The 27,806-nt window shown below is 39.1% G+C and overlaps 1 protein-coding gene and 1 long non-coding RNA gene across 2 annotated transcripts in view; one reads left to right on the top strand and one right to left on the bottom strand.

The window, feature by feature from the left end:
• Positions 1 to 27,806, bottom strand: part of LOC124612283 (protein GDAP2 homolog) — a 678,155-nt gene that overhangs the window by 181,529 nt on the left and 468,820 nt on the right. Inside the window, exons 9-10 of the mRNA XM_047140390.1 lie at positions 25,131 to 25,240; positions 18,485 to 18,724 (exon numbers count right to left, since the gene is read on the bottom strand). Of these exons, the coding sequence (XP_046996346.1) occupies positions 18,485 to 18,724; positions 25,131 to 25,240 (350 nt within the window). The remainder of the gene's footprint in view (positions 1 to 18,484; positions 18,725 to 25,130; positions 25,241 to 27,806) is intronic.
• LOC124612284 overlaps positions 25,944 to 27,806 on the top strand; it is a 15,122-nt gene continuing 13,259 nt past the window's right edge. Inside the window, exon 1 of the long non-coding RNA XR_006979521.1 lies at positions 25,944 to 26,070. This is a non-coding gene — a long non-coding RNA (uncharacterized LOC124612284). The remainder of the gene's footprint in view (positions 26,071 to 27,806) is intronic.

Below are 27,806 nucleotides of genomic sequence, written 5' to 3'. Positions count from 1 at the left end.
GCAACACATTTTTTTTTCTCGGCCAATTTTGGTTGAAAAAACCGGAAATTACTTGCGGAATATTTTCAAGCATTCTCGCTTCGTCTCGTATAGTTTCATTGACTTCCGACAGGTGGCAGCGCTGTACGGAGCTGTTAAAATGGCGTCTGTAACGGATGTGCGTTGCAAACAATGAGCAGTGATCAAGTTTCGTTTGGCGGAAAACCAGGGCATCTCAGATATTCATAGGCGCTTGCAGAATGTCTACGGTGATCTGGCAGTGGACAAAAGCATGGTGAGTCGTTGGGCAAAGCGTGTGTCATCATCGCCGCAAGGTCAAGCAAGACTGACTGATCTCCCGCGTGCGGGCTGGCCGTGCACACCTGTGACTCCTGCAATGGCAGAGCGTGCGAACACACTCGTTCGAGATGATCGACGGATCACCATCAAACAACTCAGTGCTCAACTTGACATCTCTGTTGGTAGTGCTGTCACAATTGTTCACCAGTTGGGATATTCAAAGGTTTGTTCCCGCTGGGTCCCTCGTTGTCTAACCGAACACCATAAAGAGCAAAGGAGAACCATCTGTGTGGAATTGCTTGCTCGTCATGTGGCTGAGGGTGACAATTTCTTGTCAAAGATTGTTACAGGCGATGAAACAAGGGTTCATCACTTCGAACCTGAAACAAAATGGCAATCAATGGAGTGGCGCCACACCCACTCCCCTACCAAGAAAAAGTTTAAAGCCATACCCTCAGCCGGTAAAGTCATGGTTACAGTCTTCTGGGACGCTGAAGGGGTTATTCTGTTCGATGTCCTTCCCCATGGTCAAACGATCAACTCTGAAGTGTATTGTGCTACTCTTCAGAAATTGAAGAAACGACTTCAGCGTGTTCGTAGGCACAAAAATCTGAATGAACTTCTCCTTCTTCATGACAATGCAAGACCTCACACAAGTCTTCGCACCCGAGAGGAGCTCACAAAACTTCAGTGGACTGTTCTTCCTCATGCACCCTACAGCCCCGATTTCGCACCGTCGGATTTCCATATGTTTGGCCCAATGAAGGACGCAATCCGTGGGAGGCACTACGCAGATGATGAAGAAGTTATTGATGCAGTACGACATTGGCTCCAACATCGACCAGTGGAATGGTACACTGCAGGCATACAGGCCCTCATTTCAAGGTGGCGTAAGGCCGTAGCATTGAATGGAGATTACGTTGAAAAATAGTGTTGTGTAGCTAAAAGATTTGGGAATAACCTGGTGTATTTCAATGCTGAATAAAACAACCCCGGTTTCAGAAAAAAAATGTGTTGCATTACTTATTGAACTGCCCTCGTAAATGAATAAATTAATTAACTAATTAAATGCCATACTAAGATGTCTTCTAAGAAATTGTGAGTTACTACAGAGTTTATAAAAAAGGAAAAACTACAAAATAACCAGAACAAGAAAAGATCCAATTGCACTTTCATATTATAAAACATTCTGTAACATTTTAAGAAAATGTTGTGAAAAATCCAGCAATATGCTCATCTAGCCATAAATGAGCAGATTAGACAATAAAATCAAATCAATGTAGAATATTGCTTAGTTCAGAGACAGTGAAAGAAGCCTTCACAGAAGACATTTTTTATAAAGAGAATACAAGAAGCATTACAGCAGACAGTTCATGTGTAGCAGATATTGTTAATAATTTCTTTTTAAAGTACATGATAACATCAGTTCAACAGGTTCAGATATATAAGCAAAAGAGTATGTTGAAGAATCAGTTCAGAGGAGAATTAGTGAAATGAAAATTTGTCAAAGACCTCCATCCGAAATACTGAAGATCATCAGGACTCTGAAAAGTAAAAGTTCATATGGATTTCATGAAATTTGCAACAAGATACTTAAAAGTTCTAGTCCTATAATTTGTTATGTAGTCAGTCACATGTTTAATACATCATCAGTTCAGAGTATTTCCCCAGTCAGATTAAAATAAGCCAATGTAGTGTCTCTCTGTATTAAAGATGGCAGTTACTGCCACCCACTCTCATTTCTTACATAATTTCCGAAAATTTTGAGTCTCAGTCCGGTACACAGTTTTAATCTGCAGGAAGTTTCATATCAGCGCACACTCCACTGCAGAGTGAAAATCTCATTCTGGAAACATCCCCCAGGCTGTGGCTAAGCCACGTATCTGCAATATTCTTTCTTTCAGGAGTGCTAGTTCAGCATGGTTCGCAGGAGAGCTTCTGTAAATTTTGGAAGGTAGGGGACGAGGTAGTGGCAGAAGTAAAGCTGTGAGGACAGGGCGTGAGTCGTGCTTGGGTAGCTCAGTTGGTACAGCACTTGCCCGCAAAAGGCAAAGGTCCCAAGTTCGAGTCTCGGTCCGGCACACAGTTTTAATCTGCCAGGAATTTTTACATTTCAGCTTCCTACTATTCAGGTACAGACATGTTGAGTAAATCTCCAGCAAACATAAAATGTTTAACTACATATAAAGGTCAGTATAAAAGGCACCCGAAAGGCATACTTGTGACCAGCTTCTCCTACTTTAATGAAAACTTTCCAGACAGAACCAGTTGATATATTGTATGTATGTATATGTCTGTATGCAATCATCATCATTATTATTATTATTATTATTACTGTATTTTTCATTAATACCACAATACATCAAGTGGGGGGGGGAATGATATGTTCAACATTCAGGAGGTCGCCTCAATGCAGATCCATGGTTTGAAAGAGTTCATCTCATCACATAGTAAATTAGAATTTCTTGATGTATTTTACAGGTGATATGCAAATATACTCACTGATTTTATTTATTAAAAAACGAGTTTTAAGCTACTATACTGAAACAGAACTGGATTAGTTATTTCTGTAATACATGTAATATAGAGGATCCTAATTATAGTACATGGTGCAAACTGGGGTTGCTGCACTTGTTGTGAACAACAACCTGTTTTCTTCTGCCTATACACCAATAAAGTCATACAACGACACATACTGCTGCGTGTTTGTTGGATGGGAACTCAGACGAATGGTATGTTGACTAGAATGGATCACTGCTATTGCTACTCGATAATGTGATGTTTTACTTACTCATTTATCTAAATCAATTATACATCTGTAAATTCCTTGTATTTTCGCACTAAAGAGTGCTATTTACAGCTGAAATATGGATATTCAGGAATAACAAAAAGCAAAGGGATTGTGACTGATTGCAGTGTTCCAATGCTTCCTTAAATTAATCTACCATTGCTGTGCACAACAGTTCCTTACAGAATAAAAGTTGGTTAAGACTGGATTAATGACATTTTGCTGAGAGGTAATCTTCCTCTGCTACATACACAAATGGAATGGCAAGAAACCCAAATATGAAGGACAATAGTAAGTGCTCTTTGGCATGATTGTTACAATGGTTCTTAGAGTCCAAGCACAGATCCAGATTAGAAATACATTTAAGAGCCAAAGCAACTGGTACACCTGCCTGACATCATATAGCACCCACGTGAGCACAAAAAAGTGCTGCAACACGACATGGCATGGACTCGACTAATGTCTGAAGTAGTGCTGTAGGGAACTGACACCATGAATCCTGCAGGGCTGTCCATAAATCTGTAAGAGTATGAGGGGGTGGAGATCTCTTCAGAACAGCATGTTGGAAGGCATCTCGAATATATTCAATAATGTTCGTGTCTGGGGAATTTGGTGGTCAGCAGAAGAGTTTAGACTCAGAAGAGTGTCCCCAGAGCCACTCTGTAGCAATTCTCGACATAAGGGAAGTCACATTGTCCTGCTGGACTTTCCCAAGTCCGTTGGAATGCACAATAAACATGAATGGATGAAGGTAATCAGACAGGATGCTTATGTGTGTATTACCTGTCAGAGTCATATCTTGACATATCAGATGTCCCATATCACTCCTTCTGCACGTGTCCCACACCATTACAGAGCCTCCACCAGCTTGAACAGTCCCTTGCTGACCTGCAAGGTCCATGTGTTAATGAGGTTGTCTCCAAACCCATATATGTCCATCTGCTTGATACAATTTGAAACGAGACTTGTCCGACCAGGCAACATGTTTCCAGTCATCAAAAGTCCGATGTCAGTGTTGACAGGCCCAAGCGAGGCATAAAGCTATGTTTCATGCAGTCGTCAAGGGTGCACGAGTGGGCCTTTGGCTCCAAAACCACATATTGATGGTGTTTCATTGAATGGTTCACATGCTAACACTTGCTGATAGCCCAGCACTGGAATCAGCAGCAATTTGTGGAAGGATTGCACTTCTGTCACATTGAATGATTCTCTTCAGTTGTCATTGGTCCTATTCTTGTAGGATCTTTATCTGGCTGCAGGGATGTTGGAAATTTGATGTTTTACCGGATTCCTGATATTCATGGCACACCTGTGAAATGGACATACAGTAAAATCTCCACTTCTTCACTACCTCAGAGGTGCTGTGTGTATTGCTCATGCACCAACTATAACAGCATGCTCAAACTCACTTAAATCTTGATAACCTGCAACTGCACCAGACATTTGTTGTCTCATATAGGCATTGACAAACACAGTGCTGTATTCTGCCTGTTTCATATCTCTGTATTTGAATATGCATGCCTATACCAGTTTCTTTGGTGCTTCAGTGTATATCATAAGCATCTAACTGTCAATACAAACAATTCATTATTTCTCGTACCTCCACAAGGTATAAAAATAACCTACCCAAGTCTGAAATGCACAAAACAGACAGTTGTAAATTTTTGGGACTACGGACAGATCACAACTTTAATTGGAAAACCTATACCTCACAACTATTAAATTTCCTTAGTTCAGCTACTTTTGCAGTACACATGATTACTGCTACAAATGATTTAAAAAGTAAGAAATTAGTATATTTTGCATTTTTACATTCCCTAATGAGTTAATAAATTATTTATTTTGGTTGGGGGGGAGGGGGGGGGGGGGCAGAGTGGTAGGTAGTAGCTCAAGTACAGAAAGGAGTTAGTTACATGGGTACAAATGTAATGAACAACCTACCAGAGAATATTAAATGCCTTACAGGTAACATGATGGTGATAAAGACTGGAATGATGAGCAGCTATATGAACTGGAAGTATTTCTGAAGGACATGAATTCTAGAAGCTACTGGCTTAAAAATGAGAACATCAACTTGATAAATTCACTTGCTGGCTGCAATTTAGCAATGCATTTATGCAGAGAAAACAATTCTAGAAGATGATGCATTCTAGTAGAACAGTCACTAAGCTTTGAAGTCAGACAAACTTTTAATTGGTTGAACAAGAAACTTTAATTAGAAAGCTACTGCCCAGAACTTTTGGAATTTGGGATATTAATTATTAGTATATATTGTATCCATGGATTTCTGTCACATGTACATTTCTAGACAAACTTTAAACTTTTCTGAGTAGACTGCAGCCTGAAATGTTTGTGCCAACTACAATATAGATACAAGAGCTAATGAGAAATATGCCATTTCTCTGACAGACTTGTTATCTACAAATGGCCTAATAATAAATTTTAATGAACAATAACAGAATCTGCTGCAACATGTATAGCTAACTTTGTTAGGAATACTGAAAATTCATTTTAGACTTGCGGGTATCTGACCATTCAGCTCTATTTTTCTCATTGCCAAATTTAGATAAAATCTATATAGTGAAGAGAGTCAGGAAATTTAAACAATAAAATATGAATACATTTTTCTCAAAACTGAATGAAACTTCTTTGTTATTCAGAATCCACTGTTCATAATTCATGAATACAGTCACCTACATAACATTACATATACAGTGTGAAAAAGCTTACGGATAACTGAAGCCCTGAAGATCTCAAGCATTAGAGAGAGGAAACTGCACAGGGAAGCAAGAAACCATCATGACATTGTGGTGCATGTAAACAAATATACTAGAATAATTGAGTCATTAAACAGGCAAAACAAATGGCAAACCATAAATTCATCTCAGGTACTATAAAAAATCAAAAACTATATGACAGATTGTCAAGACTGAAGTAGATGCAGAGAAGTACTCATTTTAAGCCTAAATTAGAAATTGATGGGGAAACTGTTACAGACTCCATACAGATCTGTCAAGAATTCAACAGGTACTTTATAACTTCAAATAAAATGGATGACTTCCCTCCTCCTCACATAAACCCCAACATAGGCAACACAGACATGGGGCATTTAAATTTACTCATGTATCCTGTCATTAAGTGTCCACATTATAAAATGCTCCTCTCTCTCTCTCTCTCTCTCTCTCTCTCTCGCTCTCTCTCTCTCTCTCTCTCTCCCCTTCTCTCATTGTTTAGTCAGTTCCAAGTGTCTGTGACCCCATGAACTAAAGCACACAAATTTCTTCCATCCTGCACTATCTGCCACAGGCTTTCCAGGTTGGAATCAATTACTTCTGTGATGCCATCAATCCATCTCATCCTTTGCTACCCTGCTCTCCCTGTGCCTTTCATCTTTCTCACCCTTAAGGTCTTTTCCAGTGAACCAAGCCTTCTAACAATACGCCAACAGTAGGGCTGTTTTTGTTTCAGCATCAGACCTTCCAAATAGCAATATGATTTTATTAACTATAATACAGTTCATTCTCTTTGTTTCCTACGGCACTCTGAGGAGTGTCCTCCAACACCACAGTTCAAAGGAGTCTATGCTATGCCATTCAGCCAGATGGAAAGCTCAAGCTCTTACTACACATATCTTTGTTGTTAAAGTTATGCCTCTATGGCATATGGCAACGCACTACTATGGGTTCATGCCCATCACCTATCTGCTCTAACAGACAATCTAACACTGTAGCAGATGACACAACACCCAGCAAAAAATCACATGGTGAAGTGTATGCATCTGAGGACAAGAATTTTCTCTGGGAAGCACCTCTTTGTGGCAGTGTGTGCGGTTTTTCCCTAAAGCATGCCACAAGAAGCATTCCCAGCTTCTAGCACTTCCTGCACTGGCGATGAGCTGTGCACTTGATGAGTCCAGCAATTTTTGACTTTTGGTGTTATGTTTATGTTAAGTTATTTGATAATCAGAACTTAATGGCTTACCATAATCATACTAGATGGCACGTGACCCACAAAGACATAAATGGTGAGTCGGTTTTGTGTTTCTATAAACAAACAGCATTGCAGGCCCCGCCATGCCTTTGGAGAACTAGTACTAAGACTGACACTATATTTCAGGGCAACATTCTTTGGCACCCACTTTACGGTCTCATGTCTGATCATGCAGTATCCACTTCATGGAGCACATTAAATTATATCGAGGACAGCCAGATCCCACCTCTTTTTGTGAACTATACACAAACTACTTTGGCTCCATTCATACACTGTTAAAGACTGAAATCCCCAACTGTATTAGATTAGCTTCACCCATGGTATTGCAAGTTCATTTATTTGTAACTGTATTTTGCTTTGATCACCATGTTAGTTGAGATACACTCATGGTACTTCCAAGTTCACTTGTTTGTATTTGCATATTTCCTTGATCACTGTGTGCTGGGTTAGCCCCATTTATCTTATCTCAAGAATATTAATGATGTTTCTCATCTTGTCTAAACAAACTGTGTAAACTGATTCCCCACACATGGATGCTGGGCACCCCTCATGTGAATTGGTAACACATTCATGAGAGGTAAGGATTACAGGGCAAACTCAACTGAGACTTTTTGTTCACAAAAATTTTGTGGCAACTTATCTTTGTAAACACATTCTGCAATTAACTGTGCCTGTTAACATTCCAATAAAGGAAATGCTTAGTGTTTGGACATCTTTTTGTTACATTGTTCCCATGCTTTACCTTTCCATTTTATCCTCCACACTTACAAAACCCATTTTATCACACACAGGTAACCCCAGCCGACCCCCCTCCTCCCCCCCCCCTCCCCCACCAATTAATTCAAAGCTTCACACTGTGGGCTGCTGCCTCGAGTGGCCCACAACCTGGCTAGTGCTCACCACACCAGGCTACAAGTGTGCGAAAAGAGTGACTGCCAATGTCATCCTCCCGCACCATTTGGCTAGTGCCTGCCAAAATGGGCTGTGGGCATAGTGCAGCACACTACTTCATCATTCCAGCATTAACACAGAGTGAAGCACTGTGTCGCAGGATGAGACCAATTCTGGCTGCCACTACCCTCAAGTTCAGTCTCAGTCAGTACCTAAATGCTCGGCCCCCCCTCCCCCCAATCATGACCTGGATTCTCAGTCACTAGTGACGCCATACAATTTGCCCTCAAAATTGCACGGCTTGAGTCTCTGGTCACTGCAGAGGCGTGCGATATCATCGCAAGCCTGCCACAGTTCAGTAGGTTTGATAGCCTGAAAGACTGGCCAACAGCACACATGGCCATGCCAGAAATGCACTATTTTTATCAGAGGAACGTGTCAACATGTGATCCTCACAATCCTGCGCACTTGCCAGCTGTCATTCCCAAAATGCTGCTACTCGCAAATTGGCTTGCACATCTGCCTGCCACAGTCCACATAGTGTTAGCTGTGCGTGACTGTATGAACATTAACATGGCAGATATCATAGCAGACAGGGCCACTGTTGCCACCATCACTCAGCCATCCTGATGCCCCTTCACACAGTCTCCCATATGTACACCCTAGTGATTGGAAAAATTGACCAGTTAAAACTGATACCAGTATTTTAGTTCTGAATAACTGTGCTTTTTTTTGTTTGGCCTTGGTTGTAACAGGTATTTTTTTACTATTCACTAATAACCAGGTAAAAGAACCAAAATATAATTAGTCATAGCAACAGTTCTAAAGCTTTTGGTTTTAAATGAATCATTTTTAAAAAATGAGTAATTCTTATTTGTAAAATGTCAATTGCTTTGAAATATTGCCTTATTATAGAAAATGGGATAAGCAATCAGTATTATTTTGATACTGCGTGAAGAGTTTGACAGAGCACTGAAAGACCTGAGTCACAACAAGGCCCCGGGAGTAGAAAACATTCCATTAGAACTTCTGACAGCCTTGGGAGAGCCAGTCCTGACAAAACTCTACCATCTGGTGAGCAAAATGTATGAGACAGGCGAAATACCCTCAGACTTCAAGAAGAATATAATAATTCCAATCCCAAAGAAGGGAGGCCTTGACAGATGTGAAAATTACTGAACTATCAGTTTAATAAGTCACGGCTGCAAAATACTAATGCGAATTCTTTACAGATGAATGGAAAAACTGGTAGAAGCCGACCTTGGGGAAGATCAGTTTGGATTCCATAGAAATATGGGGACATGTGAGGCAATACTGACCCTATGACTTATTTTAGAAGCTAGATTAAGAAAAGGCAAACCAACGTTTCTAGCATTTGTAGACTTAGAGAAAGCTTTTGACAATGTTGACTGGAATACTCTCTTTCAAATTCTGAAGGTGGCAGGAGTAAAATACAGGGAGCGAAAGGCTATTTACAATTTGTACAGAAACCAGATGGCAGTTATAAGAGTCGAGGGGTATGAAAGGGAAGCAGTGGTTGGGAAGGGAGTGAGACAGGGTTGTAGCCTCTCCCCGATGCTATTCAATCTGTATAATGAGCAAGCAGTAAAGGAAACAAAAGAAAAATTTGGAGTAGGTATTAAAATCCATGGAGAAGAAATAAAAACGTTGAGATTTGCCGATGACATTGTAATTCTGTCAGAGACAGCAAAGGACTTGGAAGAGCAGTTGAACGGAATGGACAGTGTCTTGAAAAGAGGGTATAAGATGAACATCAACAAAATCAAAACGAGGATAATGGAATGTAGTCTAATTAAGTCAGGTGATGCTGAGGGAATTAGATTAGGAAATGAGATGCTTAAAGTAGTAAATGAGTTTTGCTATTCGGGAGAAAAATAACTGATGATTGTCGAAGTAGAGAGGAAATAAAATGTAGACTGGCAATGGCAAGGAAAGCGTTTCTGAATAAGAGAAATTTGTTAACATCGGGTATAGATTTAAGTGTCAGGAAGTCGTTTATGAAAGTACCATATTTACTCGAATCTAAGCCACACTCGAATCTAAGCCGCACCTGAAAAATGAGACTCGAAATCAAGGAAAAAAATTTTCCCGATTCTAAGCCGCACCTGAAATTTGAGACTCGAAATTCAAGGGGAGATAAAAGTTTTAGGCTGCACCTCCAAATCGAAACTAAGTTGGTCCATTATGATACGAGACACAATTGAGGTCGAACGAATGACGATACAGCTACAGTAGTTTGGTTCGAGTCGTAAGCTTAGCAGTTAAGCTTTACCAGGAAGCCATTGCTATGTGTCAGGCACTCCGTCCGTATTTATACGGGTACCCTTCCTTTTTCACGTGCTTCGTCTGGTTTGAATTGATTGCTTATTTTTTTTTATCTGATAAGTGCCGTTATGTGTTTACGTCACTCTAAGCTGAAAATGCATTACTGTACTGTGTCACGCATTGTTTGTCGCATTCTGATAATGGCTTGCTCTTGTGCGCGGTCACTTGCACTGCTGCTTTCTTTGATAATGATCAACAAGAACCAAATAATAGACTGATAGACTGCATATGATGGAAGATGTTCTGAACGAGAGTTTAGCGAACATTTTTCTCCGTTTGAAAATCTTTGCAGACGCCTCTTTAGTACATTATATTCTGCACAGAAATTAGAGTCATCTTAGATTTAAAAATCTAGTCAATTGCCATGCTTCATTTCTGACTGTATCACTATTGGGCATAAGAATAATACGAATATAAACATGACATGAGTTGTGTATTCTTCCGCGTTTGCTGTGCTCTCGCTCTAGTTTCGTAGTTTATTAGGCAGACAGGATTTAAATGAGACAGCATCAAACACGAAAGAATACATGGCAAAATGTTTATATTCGTATTATCCTTATGGTGAAGAGAATACTGCATGTGATTCACAATTCATAAAAGTTCCTAGTAGCAACCATCTCTTCTCACAGGTAGGAAAAAATTCAGGACGTAAAGTTTCCCATATTGACAAACACTCCAGTCTTGCCAGTCAGATTTTCATAGTACATTGAAATGCTGCTAGAAGATGAACAATACGAAATTTCTATTTACTTTGTTGGATAATGTATGAAAGTGCAATGGTCGAAACTCGGGGCGGAGAAAAAAGCTCGTTTTCTACTTTTTTTTAAATTTATTTACTGACGAAGAGGTTTTGGCGCCAGTATTTATCTTTGTGCCTGCAAGCCATGCCTGTTGTAGTGCTACATATATTCGATGGCAGAAGTTAGTTGTGGCGGCACCTACCAACATTTTTCAGAATTTCCGCTTACTTTCCACTCGATTCTAAGCCGCAGGCGGTTTTTTGGATTACGAAAACCGGAAAAAAAGTGTGGCTTAGATTCGAGTAAATACGGTATATGTATGGAGTGTAGCCATTTATGGAAGTGAAACATGGATGATAACTAGTTTGGACAAGAAGAGAATAGAAGCTTTCGAAATGTGGTGCTACAGAAGAATGCTGAAGATTAGATGGGTAGATCGCATAACTAATGAGGAGGTTCTGAATAGGATTGGGGAGAAGAGGAGTTTGTGGCACAACTTGACTAGAAGAACGGATCGGTTGGTAGGACATGTTCTGAGGCATCAAGGGATCACAAATTTAGTATTGGAGGGCAGCGTGGAGGGTAAAAATCGTAGAGGGAGACCAAGAGATGAATACACTAAGCAGATTCAGAAGGATGTAGGTTGCAGTAGGTACTGGGAGATGAAGAAGCTTGCACAGGATAGAGTAGCATGGAGAGCTGCATCAAACCAGTCTCAGGACTGAAGACCACAACAACAACAAAAACAACAACAACAAGAACAACAACAACTATTTTGATACATGCAACCAATGTGTGCCATAAGAAATGGTACAGTGTTTCTGAGAGAATACTGTAACTGTTAACATGTGCTGGGGCCTGTTAGATGGAATGCCTGTGCATGCAGTGTGCAAGACTTGCCCTATATCATCAACATGGAAGTTTCTCGCTGTCTTCATCGGACATCAGTTACATTACAGAAGGGGACCACCCCTAGTCTGGAAGTATTTTACCAAATGTGGTATGAATAAAGTACAATGCTTCATTTGCTTTAAAAGATAAAAAAACGAGGAGCCACGACAAACTTATGACATCACATGAGGGGAAAACTTCAAACTTGAGAATTCATTCAAAGTTTATGATAAAAATGCAAAGTAGCTGATCTGCTGCCTGTGTCTACACAATATTCCTTCATCTCCTTGCAGCCCTTGAAAACAGACAAATTAACATGAAAAAAAAAGAGTTCCCCAACCTCAGTTTTCACCATTTACCACTGAATATCCAAACTGCCTAAATAGTGGTATGTTTTTCAATTATAACACGATATTCATGCAGCGTAACAAAAAAATTAGAATCTGTAAGCGAATACTGGTGATGTTTTGTAGTATATAACCACTTATCAAATTTTGAGAAAAGCAGCAAATGGTGGAGAGACTATGTTTTGTTGTATTTACCTATTTAATTTAATATTTTGATTCTATTTGTCTTGAAGGTTAGGGAGAGAAATTTTTCAATCCTTGTTCAATTTCTACATTTATAAACCGAAAATCAGTAATTTCAGAAACCAGTTACTTTGAGCAGTTTTAACAGTCTGGTTAAACTCCTGTTGGGGAAAAAAAAAAAAAAAAAAAAAAAAAAAAACAATATAACCAAAAACTGGTTGTTTCTGAAATTACCGGAATCCCTAGTACTCCTGTCCTCTATGTCCCATGAACCCTGCACAAATGTAGTGCAGCTCATAACTCACATATCTGGCGAGATAAACAAGCTCACATCTGCACTGGAGCACATTTAACCTCTTTTATCTGCGTTGCGACCATCCCCGTCCCTGTCCTGTGATGCTTACGGCTGCCAATGCACCTACCCCCATAGGTGCTCACTCCCCTCTAACAGCTAGTGGTAACTGCCATACTCGGGGTGTTGGTGATGTTTTCTGGTATCATCAGTGCTTCAGCAATGATGCCGCGAACTGCCGGGCACCGTGTGCATGGTTCCCTAACATCGGCAGTAGGTGTGCCCAGCTGCTCTGCTATTTCTCAGTGTCTGTCTGTGCATGACTATCACAACCTCACCTCCACAACAGCCTACCTGCTTGACAATGGTTCTGATTTCTCAACTATCACTCCAAATTGTTATCCTCCTCTGCCCCCCCCCCCCCTCACTCCTCCCCACCTTCCCGACCCCCACACACACAACTTCCTCACAACTTACTTCTCCTACATCCGGTCCATCAACCTTGGCCTTGGCACAGATTGTGCATGGGCCTTTACAATGGCCAATGTTACAGATGCTATCCCCAGCGCTAACTTCATCACCTACTACATCCTTCTCCTTGCCCAGTCGAATCACTCCATCATTGATGGCATGTCCCGCCGTTACATTTCTTTTAGGTCCGCAACGCTACCCATTTTGCCATCAAGGCATTGTCATATTCCAGCCCCTTTACTGACCTCTTTGCCCAATTTACTCTCCTTGTTCCCAGCCCCCCTTCCAGTGCCCTCTGGAAAGTGCACCAAGATACATTGCACTACACTACAACAAGAATGGGCCCCCTTGTTTTCTGCCAGCCCTGCTGCCTTTCAAAGGGCAAGTGAAGATCTGTGCAGACTTAAATTGAGGTAGTGATCACTGCCAGTGTCCTCTGTCCCTTGAAGAGTGCATGAGCCTCTACCCTACACCTCATACCAAAAAAGATGGGACGGTACCTGTGCAGTAAGTTTCCAGCCCTCAATGCCAAGATGGTTCCTGACCACTACCCAGAGCCTCTTCTGCACAGCTACATTGAAAGTCCATCTGATGCAACCATCTGCAGACAAGCAGACTGGCAAAAGAATTTATGCAGATTCCACTCACCCTGCAGGACTTGGAGAAGATGGAACAGTCACCTCCTTTGGTCTTTACGAATGCATATTTATTCTGTTCGGGCTCTGCAACACTACCCAGACCTGGCAACATCTTCTTGGTAGTGGCCTATGTGGCACCTTCGGTTGTTTTGCTTTTGTGGAGGATATCCTTATCTACTCATGCAATCTCATGCAGCCCTCCCCGCACCCCTGGAAGGTATTTTCCTGCCTTCAAGAGGCAGAAGTTGTTGTCAAGCTGGAGAAGTGTGTCTTTGGTGTTCCAGAGATCAAATTCCTTGGATGCACAACATCATCTGTGGGCTCCTGCCATTTGGATGAGAAGATCTGGGCCATTGCTGATTTCCCATGCTCTACAACTTTTGAAGAACTGCAGGTTCCTCACGACAGCAAAGTTTTTCCAGAGCCCCTGAAGAACACTGCAAGTGTGCAAGCACCACTCACGGTCACACTTCAGGGCAACTACACTAAAGGTAGCAGCCCATTTCCTGGATGGCAAAAATGATGGATTGCTTTGAAAAAATAAAATTTTATGTTCATTCTAAATTTATTTCACATGCTTCAGTAAGTTCCCTCTACAAGCTTCATGGATTACGACTAAAGTAATGTCCAACAAAAGAATTTCTCAGTGTCATGCCAAAGCTACATTACACAAGAGTTTGTTTAGCAGGGTTTTTGTACATAATTCATCACATTCCACAGAAGGAATTAGGATCAGCAGACACTGTATTATGAATGCACTTCAATGAACTAAATATAATGGTGGTTTGGAACTTGAAGTCAGCAGGTCAAAGACTGCTCAACGTGGAGTCTTGAACGGCTTGCCTCTCCTTTCTAATCTTCCCCAAGCTATCCTTTTTTCCAGAATGAGTGCGAGTCTCATCTCAGTCTGGCACACAGTTTTAATCTGCTGGGAAGTTTCATATCCCTCTTTCCTTGCTAAGGAAGAAACTAACAATTTCAAAAGCAATTATAGAGATTTTTCTGTTTGTCTTAAAGTCAAATACACTTTTCTGTATTTGAGGTATACAAAGTAAGATCACAAGATTATACTACTTTGTCAGTTAGTAAATCACTGTGGATTACATCATGAAAACAAACTAATTACAGGTTGGAGGGGGTTGCGAAACCTGCAAAGTAAGAGGGGGTAGGAGAGGAGAAGGTAATGTTGAATGTTTCAGATTATGTTCAGTGTACACTCTTTAAATTCCATTAAAATATTTTATTTAAAACATTAAACATATTCTGTCTTAACTACTACCTTTTTCAGGCTTTCATGTATTGATCTGGCACATGGACAATATTAAGAACCCCACCGTGTTTATAACTACAGTGATGGAAAAAAAATCACAGCACCAAGAAGGGGTTGTGCAACATAGACGAAAGTTGGTGGGTGTGTTTCTAAATTTCGAAGATGATATCTATTCAAATTTCATGCCAGGCACAAAACAGTGGTGCTAACACAGCACCCCTATGAGGACACAAATCATGTTCACTTTTAATACATGCAGTAACGTCGTGAATGTCAGTTACCTCTGAAGTTGGATATGGCGAGTTGATGTTAGTTGAGAAAAACACCATTATCAGCTCCTCACTGAGTGAGGTCAGGTAATAGGGCTATGAGAAGCTGGTAGTTCCTTCTGAGATATTTCAGAAAGGCTTGGCAGGAATTTTGCCCTGTACAGGACTGTTGGCAATGGTGGTCCTGAGAATGTACGGTCGCAAGCAGACCAGACTCTGGATGGCCACATGGCGCTACCAAGAGTGTTTGGCGCATGGCTCTGGCACCTTGTATTGAATCTGCAGCACCAATTTGAGCAGCAGTTGGGACCACAGTGACACAACAAACTGTTACAGATTGGTTACTTCAAGGACAGCTCTGAGTCAGATGCTGGAGAAGTGTGTCTTTAGTGTTCCAGAGATCAAATTCCTTGGACACACGACATCATCTGTGGGCTCCTGCCCTTTGGAGGAGAAGGCCTGGGCCATTACTGATTTCCATGCTCTACAACTTTCGAAGAATTGCAGGTTCCTCAGGACAGAAATTTTTTCCAGGGCCCCTGAAGAACATTGCAAGTGTGCAAGCACCATTCACAGTCACACTTCAGGGCAACTGCACTAAAGGAAGGATTCCACTGATCCCAAACCACCACCATTAGTGACATCAATTGTGTCAAGTGAGAGCTCATTGGAGGGCAGGGTCGAGGTATACGTTTTTTTCTGATGAAAGCTATTGACACCAGTGATGGCCACATGTTAGTTAGGAGGAGGCCAGTTGAGGACCTGCAACCAACCTGTCTGCATGCTAGAGACATTGGACCTACACCTGGAGTTATGGCATGGAGTGCAATTTCATATGCAAGCAGGAGCACTCTCATGGTTATTACATGCACACTGACTGCAAAACTGTATGTAAATCTGTTTATTTGACCTGTTGTGTTCCATTCATGAACAGCATTCCAGAGGGTGCTTTCCAACATGATAACACTTGCCCACATACCAGAGTGCTGACGTGTTGACTTGGCCTGTTCGATCACCAGATCCATCACCAATCAAACACATAAGGGATGTCATCAGATGACAAATCCAGTGTCAACCAAAAATAGTATTAACAATCCCGTTATTGACTGACCAAGTCTAACAGGCACGGAACTGAATCCCACAAACTGACATTCAGCACCTGTACACCACAATGCATGCACTTTTGTATGCTTGCATTCAACAACCTGTTATTAATGTACCAGTATTTCAAATTTGCAGTGGCTTATCTTGCACTTACATTAACATGTGATCTTGGAGATTTAGTCACTTAAAAATATTACCCAGACAAACATATTCCCAAAATTTCATTACTCTACTTTCCTTGTGTTGCTATTTTTTTCCATCAGTTTATCTATAAGATGAGACATCATTTTACTGTAGTAATCGGTGTAATTTTCTTAATCTGCATCTCATCTTCATTTTATGAATCACTAAAGAGCTATATGAATGAATGGACACAAAAGGTGCTTACTGTGACCAGAATATGACAAAGCTGAGATTTATTTGATAATCTATTGAAACTGGCTGACCATCCAGTGGCCATCAACGGTGAGTGTCAAAGTGTGGATGAAAGAACAACAACAAGAGGAAAATGGACAATGGAGGCAGCACAACAGAATAACAAACCTGAACAAGTGTCCAAATGTGAAAACTTAGTGTATAGCAAATCCTCATCAGACCAAAACAATAGTGAGTAGTGACAATACAAGAACACAGTGAAACCACAACTGATGACAGAGCTGCTTTATAGTGTGACCACAAGCATTAATTAGTAAGTAGCCAGTAAGACAGGCATGGCTTTGTGGCCAATACTGCAACAAAAATGTAGCACTCAAAAATGTATCAGTGCCATTACCAGCCATCATAAAGTTTCATGCTCTCTGGTAGGCTTTCAAAATTGCCATGCTGTGATACCAGATCCTTCATCCTATAATGGACAAAGAGGACTGGAAGCAATCCAGATGATGCTTTGGAAGGTAAACCAGTGGCACAGTTGGTGTACCGACTCTTTAAGCCTGCTGGCAGCTAGGAGGAACTTGGGATGTCTGACAACACACTGTGAAGTGGTGGCATGTGCGACAATGGCCAAGAGACCTCCACCTAATGCCTGCTCCCACGGGAACTGCCAATGGCATCCTGGAGCACAAATTATACCCCTGGCGATGAGAGAGTGTTAAGGGCGGACGTTCCAGGTCTGTCTGTGTCACTGACAGCTCTGCAGTCAGTACACATGGATAGAGTTGTTTAATATGACAGTGCTCCAAACCACTCAGAGTGTCAACTTTGTAAGACACTGCCTGTAGCCAGTGTACATGCATCTTTAGTTCTGTATGTACATGACCACATTGCTTTAGCCAATGCATAGTGCCCTGCGTACCCTGGTACCTGTCATTTTATACTACTCCACTTGATGCCATTCAAAGCTTTACTTACTGCATCTCCTTGTATATAATCCCCCTCCCCCCACCCTCCCCCTTCCATCCTCTCCTCTCTGCTTTCACTTTCACTTCCCAGTTTGGTACTTTTGTTGAGAACACCCCCCCCCCCTCCCCCTCCTCCCCAAACCCCACTTGATTATTTCTCTGATTAACTTCCAACCCCTACTTTAAACCATACATCTTACTACTTTCCTGTTCCCTTATGCATTTCCTTTTCTACCACTCCTGCACTCCTGTCGGCATGAACAACCACTCACATGCAGTTGCTGCTGTCAAGATCATTAGTGGATGCATTTGGGTGTCTGTGAGTATTTACACTCTAAAAAGATTGGTAGTTTGTAAGCTCATTAGTTGCTGTTCTGTTATGTGAGTCTTTATACCACACATCAATCATCTGTGATGAATGGTTGCCTTTCTTCATTTTTGCATATTAAGACAACAAATCTCGTATGAGAAAAATTGAAAAATGTCTTCTTGAATGAAAGATAACTGTTATGTAAAACTTAACAGAACCTCATTAGAGTTGTTGTTATTGTTCCAAAAGCTTTGACTTGAAAAAAAATCAGTCCTGAGTCAAGAACTGTGTATGTTAAACAGAGAGACTAGGTTACATTTTTGGAAACTACTTACGATCCAGTGAATGTTGTGGATTGTCAATGATGCGTATCTGCCTGTCTGGATATACAGGTTCTCCATACAATCCACCAACATCAGATGGCAGTTGCCATAAAGCATTCTCCTCTTCTTGGAGGGATCGTGGGAAGTAGAGAGGGAGCAGAACCTCATAAATTCCGAGGTCTGTGTTCTCCACAGCAAAAATTACAGTTTCCAGAGAGCTGTGGTGTTTTTCTAAGAAGCGGCGCACTGTACCTGTAAGACAAGCAACGTCTTGAGATCAAGTGTGAGACAGTAGCATTATTTTAAGAGAAAGGTATTATTCCAACTAAGTCAAGTGAATAGTATATATACAAAGAGTGAAGAATACTCTTCATTCTCTCAGTACATACTTCATGCGTCTTGCTGATTTGTTTAATGAACTTCAATAACCTCACTTACATGATGAAAAGTCTAGTATGTGATTACATATAAAAAGTAATATACCAAACAAATTTTTCTAAAGCACTGTGTGTTGTCTAATCTCTCTGTGTGGATGTTCCATTGAGTTTTAATGCCAATTTATGAACAGGGAAATTCATTACTATGCCCTTTCCAGTCAACGTGAATGCTATTTTAAGCAAACAGCTTCCAGAGAGACTGAACTGGGCAGTAATTAAAGCTAAGGCAGCAGATGTCAAACATATCTGATATGATGATTTATGCATAGATTATGTGCACCTGCAGTATCAAATGATGAGTTTGTCATGTCATCAAGAAAAAAATGCAAATAAAGTAACATGCGTAACAAACTATATTCCAACACATAACTGCAGTCTCAGGCAACTGAAAGCAGTGTGTGAGTAGCAGTGAGCAGCAATTCTCCTTCTCATAAATTAAAACTATGTTCCAAAATTTTCAAAACAACCAAAACAGCTGCAAGAAACACAAAAATATTAATATCCACAGTAAGCAAGTAATGTCAAAGGTTGCCTGGGAATAATACACACAAGGTTCCCTTTTGACCTCAGGAAAAACATAATAAAAGAAAAGACTGTATTCAAGGGTACAGACTTTTCAAAAGCAGAAATAAACTGTCTCTGAAATTTTTGTAAACAAAAGATAAATGTGTTTTAGATACGTCCATAAATCTACATAAAACTGTGGTTTCCTTTTTTAAGGTGCTAAGACTCCTTATGAGCATATAAGAATGTCAGTGTTTAATGTCTCATAGACAGTGATAATTGGAGAACTCTAGTTCATTTGGTTGAAGAGAAGGAAGGTTAGGGTGGAGATTGAGGGTGGGAGAATGGCGGCAGGGGGGATACAGCCATAAGGACAGTCAGGGCCATAATCATTGATATATGTAAGACTCATATGGTGATTTCTTTTCTAAATGACAACACATTACAGCAAACATTCATTTCTGAATCTGTAAAATTTATGGAACTATATAAAATAAAAACTATGGTATGTTTCACTATAGTATTTGTTTTGTTATTTACAACTGCTATGAGCTACACAATGGTTGAAGCTTGGAAGGTAAGAGAAAAAATATGAATTGGTGGAAGTAAAGCTGTGAGGGCAGGCCATGAGTCATTCCCGGATAGCTCAGCCTGTATAGCACTTGCTTGTGAAAGGTAAAGGTTCCACATTCAAGTCCCAGTCTGGGACAAAGTTTTAATCTGCCAGAAAGTTTAAAATCAGTGCACATTCTGCTGAAAAGTTAAAAATTCATTCTGGAAACAATTATAATGTTTTCCTTACCATTCCTTTTGCCATAATGTGGCTATCAGAGATTTTAACTTTTTTCTGAATCTCTGTGTGTTCCCTGCATGACGGATTTTATTTTTTATTTTTGATTTTATTTTTTCACCCAACTGAAATATCTTTGTTGGCATGAAATACTGACACTAGCCACACAAGCTGTCAAGTGCTAAGGAAGAAATCATGTGCTCTTCCACGAGTGGTAGGTACAGTCTATATTTCAGAAAAGTATCTATTGTTCTTATGTGCTGCAGAGTGTCTACTAATTGTTTTTTTGTTATGTAAGTAGAAAGGACACATCTCCAAAGGAATCACTACTAGTTATAAAATCCGAGAAGGGGAAACTTGTGCAGAAGAGAAATGGAAGGGCCTCATCACTCTGTTAAAAAAAACTTATGAAATGAACAGTACAAATTACATTAAGTGAGTGCAAGAATGTCGTACTCAAGCCACCCATAGAGATGCACTGTTGTACTTGACAACATTCCATATCATATAGTTCAAGAAAATAATGCTCCAAATCATGATTCCCAAATTTAAAATACATTGTTGTGCTGGAGGAAAGTAATACCTCAGTGACAGAAGAAAAGACAAAGTAAGAACTGTTAGATATCATTAAGACAAATAAGCCCAAGCCTTTGTAGACTGTAGACAGATTACAGAAGAAAATGGGTTTCCCAGTATAAATTATCTATCCACCACAAAATATATCAGCAAGAAACATCTGAGAATCTTTTGTTAAAAATTTTGATGCATCTGACACAATGATGCATAAAAAAGTAACTGTGGAAGACTAGGCCTAAATATATACACACTTTTAATTTTTTTGGAAGGAGTATTGGAATCATGATGTTCTAATACATCAAAAAGTTGGTAAGAATGTAACAAAAGTTGGACTTAAAAGTAGTGACATAAAAACTGACAGGACACTGGTACTGTCACGTCCAGCCAATTAGAGGAAAATTTCAATAATGTGGTCACAGAATCTTCACATACAGCAGGTGAAATCTTTATTTAAAGACTCAAGATTTACTACAAAATTTATATCTGCGTAAAGTACTCAACAAGAAGCATTATTGGTATATTACATGTTTGTTCTTAGACTTTTGGACATATTACACTATGCTAATTTTTTCCCACTCTCATTAATACTTTGAAACTAATTGTAATTGCAGTCCTCTCCCACCCCACCCCTGTCCTCCTCCTCCCTTTCTCTCTGTCAGTGTTGGCATGGTAAGTGAGTCAGCAAACACTATCATTTTCATTGCCCAGTGGAACAGTTACCGCATTTTATGGACTATAAGATGCCACTGGCTATGAGACCCCTCTTAATTTTTACGACTTTTTTGTTGTTGTAAAAAGTAACATTTTTACTACCAGACTGCAAAGCCACAGTAAAAGAAATTGGTTTATAAAACCGAAATGACCTTTAAAATCCATTAAAATAGTCATCTAAACTTTCTTCTTCTTCTTCTTCTTCTTCCTCCTCTTTACTATCATCATTGTCCTCTTCACATATAAGATAGTCTTCATTGGCATCGAGAGTGTTAGTGATGCCGCACTTTCTGTAAGATTTAACAATAATGTCTTCTCTCACTCTAGACCATGACTGGTTTATCCACTGACACACTTGTTTGGTTATAGGTCATTTTAGAGCTCCCTTCAGCTTGAATTTATGTCAGGTTTCATCTATCATCCACTTGTTCCATTCCTCTCTCAAGTACATTTTAAAAGGTTTATTTATCATGGTATCAAGAGGTTGCAGTTGAGAAGTAAGTTATCCCAGAATAACAGTAAGTTCTGCATTTCCATGTCTCGATTTCTGTTTCACAGAATTTTTCAGATGACTACTAAACTGATCTAGTACAAGAAGAAAACTCTTCTTCAATAAAGCATCTTTCCTTCCCTCCCACACTCTGTTAATCCATAATTTCATAACAGCCTCATCCATCCAACCATTCTGATGTACATGAACAAAACCAACTGGTGGTATTTCAGAAGGTTTTGACATTGTTTTGTGCTTCAAAATGATCACTGGATTAAATTTAGTATCATCAGCACAACACGAAAGGACAGCAGTGTAATGCATTTTTTCATGTCCACTTGTTTTTATAGATACAGTTTTAGTACCTTTCATGGCATCAGTTTTGTTACTCACCACATCCAATGTCAAAGGAGTTTCATCCATATTTGCTATTTGCTTAATTCTACACTGGTTTACTTTCAATGCTGAATATTAAAGTAATGGAAAGATAATATTTTCTCTTTGAACTCTTATGGTACTTTCTGAGATATTTTGGTTTTGATTCAAATGATAAGCCCATGACATTTCATAAACCTGCAGCACCAACCAACTCCACCCTTAAAGTCTGATGTGTTCCACTGTAGCACTAGATTAGATTTGAATCATCTTTGTATTAATTCCAATGCCATATTGATGGTGTCCTCGAATCCATTTCACAATGTCAGCTTCTAGTTTTGGCCATTTTGCATTCAGTACTCTATTTGCACATTTAGTCTTCCTCATTTTTTTCAGTTCTTCTTTACTAGACCACCAATTGCGAATCATTTTTTCTGCTAGTGGAAGGCTGAAATGCTGCCCAGCTGTTCTGTTTCTGTATATTTCTGTGTATGTTATTAGTTTCAATTTATAGCCCACATCATATTTTCTTCCTTTATGAAACTAGCTACTAACAAAAAATTTACTGTTACCATTAACACATATCACTTTCAATTCTAGTTCACTGGCACCACATACTGCACTAATGCATCATATGTGTTCTGCGTTTGTGATGGTGGGGCGGGAGGGAGTCAGTGTTAGGTGCTAGCAAGCTTGTAAATCCACACACTCATGTTTATCACATCGGTCCACTGCTGCTGCCAGTTGAATCCAATATTACCAGATAGAGAAAGGTTTCCTGCAGCCATTTTTAAGACTGGCAGGGATTTTAAATCGAATACTGGACATTTTTATATTAATTTCGAGTATAAGATGCACCTCAGTTTGGAGATAATTTTTTGAACAAAAAAGTGCATCTTACAGTATGGAAAATACAGTATGTCAGATGAAGTGTACAATAAATTTCATTGTTACTGCTATGAGTGTTTTTTCTTTTTTATGTTTCTAGAACATACTTTCTGGCTGACCTCCATATTACTGTTCTTTAGAGTATCTGCAATGACATATTCCACTGAAACATATGATGAAGGGGAGGGGTGGGAGGAGATGAAAAGCAATCCAAAACAAGTTACAAAAAGAAAAAAAATATTTGCTTTACCCGGTAGTTGAATTTTGTTTTTGCCTACTGGGTACATGTTTCAGTAACAGGTATCATCATCAGGCCACCTCCTGATGCACAGTCGTCAGGCTCGCTTCCAGTGAGTGTGAGTGTGTGTGTGTGTGTGTGTGTGTGTTTGTGTGTGTGAGGGGGGGGGGAGGCCAACATGCTGTGCAAGATATATGAGACAGGAAAATACCCTCGGACTTCAAGAATAATGTAATAATTTAAGCTCCAAAGAAAGGAGGTACTGACAGTTTTGAATATTAATGAACTATCAGTTTAATAAATCAAGGTTGCGTAATACTAACACAAATTATTCACAGGTTTTCTGTCTGGCAGAAGCTGACCTTGGGGAAGATTACAGAGAAGATTTCAGAGAAAATATTGGAACAAACCAGGCAGTACTGACCCTAAGACTTACCTTAGAAGATAGGTTAAAGAAAGGCAAACCTACATTTATATACAGCATTTAGAGTTTTAGTGAAAGCTTTAGACAAGTTTGACTGGAATACATTCTTTAAATTTCTGAAAGTAGCATGGGTAAAGTACAGGGAGCGAATGTTATTTACAACTTGCATAGAAGTCAGATAACATCAAAGGGCACACAAGAGAAGCAGTGGATGAGAAGAGCGTGAAACAGTGTTGTAGCCTATCCCCACTGTAATTCAATTTGTACATTGAGCAAGCTGTGAAGGAATGCAAGGAGAAATTTGGAACATGTAAGAGAGGACAAATAAAAACTTTCTGGTTTGTTAATGACACTTTAATTCTGTCAGAGACAGCAAAGTACATGGAAGTGTCTTGAGCAGGGGATACTAGGTGAAAAAAAAAGATGTAATACACATTAAAATACAAACTGAAGGTTTAATGTATCAGGTATGTGTTCTGTAAACTGTTGGAATCTCTCGAGTCAGCAGTTGCGAATGCCCAATATTTCTTTTGACCAGAATATATCTAGTATTATAGGTTTCCAAATAATTATTCAAAAGAACCTTTAATTTCATTTTGCATGTAGGGAATTACAAATTATTATACTGTATAAACAGCAATTTGGAAGTGCTATTAGAAAAGCATTCTTTTTTTCTAGAACATTTACTATTGCACATAATCATAAAAGCCCACTTCAGAAGGGTATTATTCAAGGTGCATACACGACAGTTATGTTAATCATTATTGATAGTTAATGTATTGCTGATCAATACTTATCTACAGGAGATGAAATGTGAAGCACTTCCAACACACACACACACACACACACACACACACACACACACACACACAGAGATAGATAGATAGATAGAGAGAGAGAGAGAGAGAGAGAGAGAGAGACCACCAAGCTTTTGAAACTAATAGTTCCTTCATTGGTGAGGTCAGAAGAGTGTGTTGAGGAAACATAAAAAGAAGGGCAGGTCTCCAAGATCCTGGGATTAGACAGACCAACCTGTAGTGAAAAAGAAGGTGGTCTAAAAATAGTTAATGTATTAGATGTATGGTCCTACATATGTTTTTAACAGGTTTGAGAACACTGAAGGGTGTACTTTGTTGTGGTATTTACAGAATATGCATTTGAAGATGTAATTATCAGAACAAAAAAGTAAAATAATGTGTTTAATATTAAAAAAAAAAAGACTTACGTATTGCTATATGAGCTCCTTCATCAGGTGGGTAGTTTCTTCTAACAGAGTTCACTACACATAGAGCAAGTGAAGAAATATTCAGCTCACAAGCCTTTTGTAAAATATTTCTGAAAAAGAAACAATAATCAGTAATGGTAATACAATATGTACCTTCATAATAATTCCATGTGCACTGTATATACTTAGGAATAATTCACAATTTGTAAGGTGGTTATTAGCTTATCAAAACTGCATGACTTTTTATGCAAATTGTGGCACACAGAATTACAAAAAATCAGAAGACACTAATTTTCTGACAATGTCAACAGTAGTTCTAGTACACCAACACATTGTTCAGCTGGCCCAGTCAACTAATTATTGTCCTTGCAGTTTTCTTATAGAATATTATATCACCAGTGATGACTATAATGGATAGTAAAAAGACAAGAGAACTCACATTTGTAAAATATATCACAGAACTAGATTGACACAGAAGTAGGAAGAGAAAATTAAGAAACTCTGTATGTAACTGGAGGAAGGAAAGAACCACTAAGGGTAAGGACATGCACTTATCAGTAGAGGGACTGGTAAATGGTTGCCAACAGAAAGATTAACAGAAAGAAGACCTTTCATGATAACTTCATTTACACACAGGAAAACTGATATGTCAAGTTATCTAAGAAACTGAAGGAAGAGAAGCCTAAGATAGAACTAGAACATGTACAGCACACTCCAACTATGATTAGGTAACAGCAACAGACACTAAGAAGAAGAAAGCCCCACAATTACAAAGTAGCCATAACCAAGTTATAGCTGCATGGTTGGCTAGGAATTCTGCAACAGGTCACCTGCACCACCAGATACAGAGTTCTGTTATATGGCACGTGACTTTGCACAAACATACTGCACAGAACACCAAGAAGCAGTAATGGACTGGGCAGAGAACTGCATCAACTGAGTAAGACATATGACAAATGTTTATCTTCTCACAGTAGTCTTCCTCCTGAAGTAGATTTTGTTGAACTGATGAGTAATCACTTAACTGTGTTATAAACAGCATGTACATAGAGATGACAAGCTTTGCACTGTTAAAACTGAAGGTTGTGGGTGTTGGAGAGAGGGGACGGGGAATGGGGGCAGGTGGGGGTTGCATGATGGTGCTGAGTATTTATTTATTTATTTAAATTTTATTTGCTTGAAGCCATCACAATTATAGCTTTTGCAAAAATTAGAAATAATAATATGATAATAATGAAAATGTGATAATAATTACACTTAGAAAATATGTTACATACTACAACTGTATTATCTTATTTTTATCAAACATTTATTGCTTTACAGCTGATACAATACTGGTTCATATCATAAGCAGTGTCTTAAAATTAATTGAATGAATGTAAACATTTTTCTGTCAGAAAAGATTCTGCATTAAAATCGTGCCCTTTACACATTATTCAAGAGTTTGGTGGTTAGTTAAACCAAATCAAACCCTTGATGTATAGGCTTTAATACATTAATTTTAATGTTGGTCTTTTCTGGAAGTACGTAGTTACATTAAATTTTGTTCTGGAATTGTGATCATGTACATCACTGCACTAGAAAACATGGTTGTTTCATAAAAAATGTGACTAATTGAAATATGCATAAAGAATATATTGTTAGGTATTTATGCTGCACAAACATTTCACAATCTGATTCTCCATCATGACTTATCCCATGCATAGGTCTTATTGTTCTTTTCAATAACACCAATATTATTTTTAAGTGGATGTCAGTTGCACACCCTTGTCATTCAATCCCATAATGTAGAAAGGGGTAAATTAAATCATTTTATAGTAAAATATTTTTAATGTTTGGCTAGAAGCTATCTTAGTGATCTGGCTATGGAGATATGAGCCACTAATGAATTTTCACATACAAAATTAATGAGGTTTGTCCATTGCAAATTCTCATGAACATACATGCCCAGAGATTTGCAGCTGTCATTTTCTGTTTCCCAAGGTATTAAATACATAATCTACATTGGTATGGTGAGAACTGTCCATTATTTAAATGCCACTAATTGAGATTTGGTGACATTCACCTTGATGCATCGATCACAGAAGTTTTTCGTCACTTCTGTTACACCACTAGTAGTAAAGGATTCTAGTCCTTTACATTCTCTATGACAGAATATGATTGAGGAGTCATCCACATAGCTTATTATATGGGAGTTAATGGGATGTACAATGTTGTTAAAATACAGTATGTGAGGAAGAGAAAGGGAGGTAAACCTTGTATGATTGTTTCACTGGTGAAACAAAAGTTTATCATTTAAACAACTAATTCATACATCTTTGTAGTGCATAGATTATGATTCAACAGGCAAATGGCTACAAGATGCCTGGATGACCCTCTGATACAATAAGACTTCGGTTTTTTTTTAGAACTAACCTACGTTTTACTATGTCGAAAGCTTTTGTCATGTCTAAAAAGATGTCTGTAGTTGGCATCCACTTGTCCAACAGACAATATACTTCATGGCAGAACTGTGTATTTGCAGTTTGTGGTTTGTGAAGAAGGTACTTAGATGGGATAGGACATTTTGGAATACCGTACTAAAGGTGGGAATTAATGATGTTGGTCTATAGTTGGAGAAATCTTCCTTATTTCTGTTTTTATACACAGATTTCACAACACCAATTTTTAGAACTG

This window comes from Schistocerca americana, chromosome 4, assembly GCF_021461395.2.
Source record: "Schistocerca americana isolate TAMUIC-IGC-003095 chromosome 4, iqSchAmer2.1, whole genome shotgun sequence".
Classification (NCBI taxonomy): Eukaryota; Metazoa; Arthropoda; class Insecta; order Orthoptera; family Acrididae; genus Schistocerca; species Schistocerca americana.
The sequence above is the reverse complement of the archived record's forward strand: the minus strand, read 5'-3'. Positions and strand labels throughout refer to the sequence as shown.